Here is a 7,203-nt window from a genome sequence, read left to right on the forward strand (position 1 = left end):
GATTTCTTTTAATATTTACGTGAGTTTTTCTCACGTCAATTTTTTTTTATTATTATTATTACGTGAGTAATTCACGTTATATATATATATATATAAATATATATTATTTTCGTTGAAAATCAAAGTTTGATTTTGAGTAATCTTTAAAAGTGGACAATTATTTATGATGAAATATTGCCTTGGTATGAGTCTTTTCATAACTTAGTGGTGAATGTTCACACAATGGAAAAATTATGTTCATGATATTATGAAAATCAGGTTTCGATTTTTTGAAAATCATAGTTTTGTTCATTCTTTGCAGGTTCAAAGAAACAAGCAAGTTTTGAAGTATTAACTCTTTTACCACAATCACTACTGTTAGTGGAATCATAAACAGGTAAGAGTTAAGAATCACCATTTTGGTAGTTGAGAATTTTTTGTCATCCAGTTGCATGATTCCATTTTTTTTTGCTGAATCATATATTTATATTTGATGAAAAAAGGGAATTACAACTGAGTTTAAAAACACAATCACAAAACAATGCTAGACTCTAGCATAACCTTGAACAGACTTAAAAGACACTTACGACAACTAATTAACAAAATCTATAATAAGTAACTCCTGGCATTTCTACTCTTTTTAACCAAAAAGGTCTACCGAATATATATTTCTTTCTCCTGCCTGTAAAGAAGCTCCCTTTTTAGCAGCACAATCTGCAGAGAAGTTGATTTCTCTGAAACTGTGGGCAAGTCTGATTACTGAAATCCTTTTAGTTGCATTCCTCCACCTTGTTCTAACAAACCAGGGAATTTGATCCTGTTCAAATTGATCAGATACTGTCTTGGAATAAGATTTTATGATAATATTTTGCAATTTCCAGTCCACAACCAATTCAGCTGCATTAACAACAGCATAAACTTCAGCTATATAATTTGTTGCAATCCCCAATCCACCAGTAATTGCACCAAAAACCTGAGTAGAATGATTTCTAATGACAATGCCAAAGCCAACTGCTCCAGGATTTCCTAAGGAGGCTCCATCACAACAAAACATAGTGAATTCAAATTCAGGTTCATTCCACTGACAAGCTATAATGCTCTGATATTTGGAAATTCTTGGCCCCAGCTTGAAGAAAGATATAATCTGGTTATCATACTCTTGATTCAATTTGCTACCTTTAATCCTGATACTATGTTCAGCTATTGTCTTCAACAGTTTGCACTTGAATTTTGAAATATCAGGTTTAATTTCTTCAAAAAATATCTTGTTTTTTTGAAACCACAACTCTTTTAATGTAAAACCTGTTGAATCAATTAGCTCTTATTTCTTGCACATCTCCAAACTTCATCAAAAGATTTTGGCAGAGAGAAGTTGAAAATATCACATAACCAATTCCATATATCCAAACTGAAGTTACACTCCCACAATAGATGGCTCATGCTATCTTCATCTTCTTCACATATGCAGCATCTGGACACCATGTCATAACCATTTTTAACCATTTTAGTATCATCAATATAAAGTCCCTGAATTAACTTCCACACATTGCTTGCAATACTGGGATGGAGAAATGCATTCCATATGTATTTAGACCATTGAACTTTTTCTCCCCTTGTTCTGATTTTGTTAACAGCAGCTGAAATTATAAATTCACCTGAGAGTGTTACTTTCCAACATAATTCATCATTCATACCACTAACATCAGGCAGACTGAAAGAAGCTATTGCACTCTTGATTTCCTACAGAATACACCAATTGCCATTATTTAAAATATCAGCAACCTTCATATTCATATTGTTTTTAACAAACTGAGATTGGCCCATGACATTAATAAGTGGAGAATCTCCAATCCAGTTGTCAAACCATACTTAAATTGACTTCCCATCACCCACATTCCATTTTAAGTCCTCTTGTAAAGATTGCATTGCCATTTCAAACCACTCCAAACTGAGGATAATTTCCAGTTGTTGTTCCATTGCCCATGTTTGTCTTTATATTTAGCTTTGAAAAATAATGCCCAATCTTTTTGAGAATTTAATAATTTCCACATCATCTTCATTAGAAATGCTTTGTTGATAGTTTCTAATCTTTGAATTCCTAAATCACCTTCATAGTAAGGACTGGAAACTTTTTTCCATTCCAATACAGTGTAATTTCTCACTTCATTGTCCCCAGACCAAAGGAAATTTCTGATTATCTTTTCACAAGTTTTTATCACTGAAGAAGGCCATCTGTATATTGCCATATTATATACTGGAATGCTGTAAATGACTGATTTGATCAATACTAACCTGTCCTGATATGACAAAAGTTTTCCCTTTCAGCTTGCTAGTCTTCTCTGCATCATCTCATAGTTGAAGACTTAACTCTACCAGCTACAAGCACAACTCCCAAGTACTTATCTGGAAATTCAGTCTCTTCCATTTGCAATATATCTTGAATTAAAGATTTCCTCAAGGTAGATGTCCCATCTATAAAACATTTACTTTTCATCTTGTTAATGATTTGCCCTGAAATTGCTTGATAATTCTCTAACAGCTTGAGAAGATTCATTAAAATTTTCTTGGCTCCATTTAAAAAAATGAAGACATCATCAGAAAAAAATAAGTGTGTTGGGTGAATGCATTGTCTTATAACCATTGGAGTAATGAGACCACTTTTAACCATCTCAGTTAGACTTCTACTTAATACTTCTTCCATCAAGACAAATAGGATTGGAGACAAGGGATCACCCTGTCTCAAGCCTCTGCCTACTGAAAAAAAATCACATGGTACACCATTAAGCATGATTGATATTTTAGCAGATTTGAACAGAACATGAAGCCATTTACACCAAGTTTTGGAAAAACCAAATTTCTGCAGTACTTGAAAGAGGAATTCCCAGCTGACTGAATCATATGCTTGAGAGATGTCCAGTTTGAGACTCACATTTCCACTTCTCCTTTTCTTCTTCATCTCATTCACCATTTCAGATGCAAGTAAAATTTCCTCTTGTATACTTCTTCCTTTGACATAGGTAGCCTGTTGAGGTGAAATTAACTTTGTCATCAAACCACTCATTCTGTTAGCAATGAGTTTAGTGAATATTTTGAAGCTGACATTGCTAAGACCTATATGCCTATACTGATTGGGAGATTTTGCACCCTCAACTTTTGGAAGCAACACTAAAAAATTTGAATTTATCCCTTTGGGAATAAATTTCTTTGACCAACAAAATTGAATGGCTTGGACTACATCTTCCTTTATTATCTGCCAACATGCTCTATAAAAATGACCTGAGAAACCATCTGGACCTGGAGTGCTATCAGGATCCATGCTTGTAGATGGGGAAAAACGATTTGCTGGTTTTTAAGGAATTGAGGAGACAACCGTACGGAGGAGACTCCTCGAACTGAGCGAAATGTTAAACCTCACACAGATGCACCGGGTGCTTTAGATTCGAGAGATCAATCTGTAGTACTCTGGCCTAAATCAAGACAATGACCGTTCCAGAGTAAATTCGGTCACAAGAGAGGATGGTTTGATTTGTAGGAGGGAAGCTGAGAAATGTGTGGAATCAATGGTAATCAAAGATTGTGGGCGTGTGAATTCCGAATACGATAAGCTCTGAGTGATTGAAATTGCTCAATTGAGAGTAGTTGCTCAATTGATGAGTTGATGATATCGTGTTGTCGATGAGACTGAGATTGATGATACTGATGATGATTCAATCATGATTCAGAGACTTATTTATATTGCTGGAATTGTAGACACCATGATTCCATGAAGTGTGACAGTTGATGGAATCAAGGAGTGGGGAAGTGGAGATCGTGTTTGAAACCAGTTGCTCAACATGTGGAGACTTGGTCGATTTTCCACCCACTACCTCGTGAATTCATTCAACTGATTGCACGACTTGCTCACATTCCATCGTGTGTTTGAACACACGTGCCGTAGACCGCCAGACCAAAACCCTAAGTGATATCCCCCCAAGTGACACGATTGACGTCTCTTGGTTTGTTAGTAAATTGATAACTTCGTGGTTTGATGGGACGATGAGTCCATGTAGTCGTTGAGTTGAACATGATGTTCTGAAACTCGTGAATTGAACATATCATGAGACAGAGGTATAGTTCTTACGATGAAGTGAGAAAGTATTGCTCATTCGGTGGATCGTTGAATATTGATTGTTGAACCAACCTTCCTTGTTTCGAACAAATATTTATCATCTGAGCAAGTGTTGCTCATGTGATGAATTGTTGAATATTTGATCGTCTGAGCATGTGTTGCTCGTCTGATGGATTATTGGCAGCGTACCAAAAATATTAATTAGAATACTGGTCGTTGAATCGAGCATAATTAATAAAATTAATGACCATGAGGTTGTCATAAAATTATTAAGGTTAGAATCTGGAATGATGATCCTTGGATTCAGAAACCCTAATTTGATCAATTGATGATCAATTCATGGTTCGTCAGAATTTCAACCATGGGACGAAGGAGGGAGCGACTACATGGGACTGTGGATCAACCATGTAGTGTTCGTATGCTCACGTGAGCAAATACGAAGAAATCCTGAAGATTTGACGATTCGTTGGTGAAAGAATGATTAAATGCTGGTTTAATCATTTATTCGAAAATGCTCGTCTGAGCCTTAGGTGAGAAAACCTAATTAATTATGACGAGGCGAGGGACCGACCATGGAGTCATGAAATCGTCCCTGGGTTTTCCCGTGACCGCCTGACGATCACTTCATGAAAATCCAAAGTGTTTGGGAGAGTTTTGGACCTAATACGAGCAATCGTGCAAATTAGGTCAAAACTGTGAAAATTGATGGGACCGGCTTCCGTGAGCCAAAGATCCAATCTTGGTCGGTCAATATAGCGTGCTCGTGTCCCCAAGGCGTCCGCGTCTCAGTCCTGAGAATTTTGATATTTTCTGGCGTGCAATTGAGCATCCATTCGAGAAAATATGCCAAAATTAGGGTTTCGACGAAACTGAGGAAAACACCATGAGATGATGAAAAATAATTATAAAATAAGGAATGAGGAGCCGTGGGACCGCCGTGGTCAAGGCATGGTCGTCCGGTCATGACCACGGTCCCGTGGTGCCTTTTCCTTAATTTTATAATATTTTGATGATTTTATTAAATATTCATGAATTTTGAGAAATTTGATGAATTTTGGGAGTTTCCATGAATTGAAGGAGTTTTCATGAGTTCAAGGAAGTAAAAAATATTAAAATAATAAAACAATGGCGTGTGGGACCGTGGAAGGCATGGCCGGCCGGCCGGCTAGGGCCCGGTCCCACGAGTTTCCCTAATTTTATAATGATTTTATGAAAATTCATGAATTTTGAGAAATTTGATGAATTTGGGGAGTTTCCATGAATTGAAGGAGTTTTCATGAGTTCAAGGAAGCAAAAAATATTAAAATAATAAAAAACAAGGGCGTGTGGGACCGTGGAAGGCATGTCCGGCCGGCTAGGGCCCGGTCCCACGAGTTTTCCTATTTTTTTAATATTTTTAGGTATTTTGGTGATTTGAGGGAATTTTTCCTAATTTGAGAGATTACCATGAAATCAAGGAATTTGATGAATTCAAGGAAAACTAATAATAAAATAATAAAACAAAGGGGTGTGTGGGACCGGCTAGGGCATGGCCGGCCGGCCAAGGCACGGTCCCACAATTTTTCATAATTTATTTTATTTTATTATTATTTGATGATTTGTGCAAAAATACCATGGAATCAAGGAGTTTTTTCATGAAATTAGAGAAATAATAATAATAATAATAATAAAATAATAAGGAACCGTGGGTGTGGGGCCGGTTGGGACCAAGGCATGGTCGTTTGGCCAATGGTCACGCCCCACACTCCTTTCCTTTATATTATTTTTTATGGATTTATGGAAGTACCATGAAACCGAGGAGTTTCCTCAAGACGAAGGAGATTTGATAAAATGAGAGAATTTTCATCAAATCATGGAAAATAATAAAAATACATTAAAAATATAAAACTGGCATGGGATTGACCACGACACGGTCAGTCGGTCGTGTGTCCGTGCTCCCAGCACCCTGGTCAATATTTTTAATTATTTATTATTTTCTTCTCTATTTTGCATAGGTTCATCGTTTCGTTGTATTTTTGAAATACTCGTTCGTGCGGTGACTGTTATTGTATCATCGTTGAATACACCTTCACCATTTGAATCAGGGCTTACTTAGAGGTAGCTCAGACGCCCGGTTGTTGATTGTTTATTACTAATTGTGGAATTCAGTGGAGAATAATTCACAAAACTGAGTAATAAGATGTTTATTATTAATTCATAGGATCAGCTGAGGATTCGACTACGAATTCAGAATAATAAAGTGAGCATTACCATTCCATGGGATCGTAGATTCGACCATAGAATCAGAGTAATAAGGTTTATCTATTACCATTTATGAGACCAGTTGTGGATTCGATCATGAAATCGGAGTAATGAGATAATATAGTTATTGCTATTCTATGAGATTAAGCTGTGGATTCGATCATAAAATCAGAACAATTGTTATTGTCATTCCATGGTACCAGTCGTGGATTCGACCATGGAATATGAGGGATTGTAATTAGGAATAATTAACTTTGTGGCTCTATACTAGCAGAGCAAGCGAGCATTAATTATCCTGATACGAGCTTTCCGGTAAGTCATATCCTTTATATAGTCAGGGTAAACTTGTTGTTTGTTCCTGAAGACGTTATCGCTTTATACTAGCAGAGCAAGCTGTCTAGGAGCCATCCATCTCGTTATGCTATATAGAAATAATCACTGAAAGTATTCAGTATTCATGAGATATGCCGTTGTCCAGTCGTGAGACTACATATCTACATGTACTCTGAGAGAAAGTACTCTCCGTTGAGAATTCGATGAGAGACCCTGTCTCGATACTCACGTCTGATTGCTGAATCAGAGCTTCGTATAATTATGAGCTTACGAATTTATCCTTTGTCGAAAATCCACCATCTACAATGCTGAAAATTGTATTTTTAATATCTTCTTCTTCTGAAATTTTTCTAACATTTCTTGATCTTCACTAGTAATTACTTCAGGAATATTGTTAAGTAGAGAATCTTCAATGTTAACTTCTTGAAATTCAAACTTTTTTCAAAGTATTTGATTAATTCTTATGCTATATCGTTTTGATCAGTAAGCACATTACCATCTCCAGCTTCCAATTCACTTATGAGATTCATGGCCTTTCTTAT

The 7,203-nt window shown here is 36.3% G+C and overlaps 1 protein-coding gene across 1 annotated transcript in view; it reads right to left on the reverse strand.

The window, feature by feature from the left end:
- Positions 1-1,956, reverse strand: part of LOC113279425 — a 5,437-nt gene extending 3,481 nt beyond the window's left edge. Inside the window, exons 1-3 of the mRNA XM_026528121.1 lie at positions 1,873-1,956; positions 1,398-1,719; positions 625-1,281 (exon numbers count right to left, since the gene is read on the reverse strand). Coding sequence (XP_026383906.1) covers positions 625-1,281; positions 1,398-1,719; positions 1,873-1,956 — 1,063 coding nt within the window. The remainder of the gene's footprint in view (positions 1-624; positions 1,282-1,397; positions 1,720-1,872) is intronic.
- Positions 1,957-7,203: the final 5,247 nt, after the last annotated feature.

The sequence above is a fragment of the Papaver somniferum genome, chromosome 5, assembly GCF_003573695.1.
Source record: "Papaver somniferum cultivar HN1 chromosome 5, ASM357369v1, whole genome shotgun sequence".
In the NCBI taxonomy this organism is placed as follows: domain Eukaryota; kingdom Viridiplantae; phylum Streptophyta; class Magnoliopsida; order Ranunculales; family Papaveraceae; genus Papaver; species Papaver somniferum.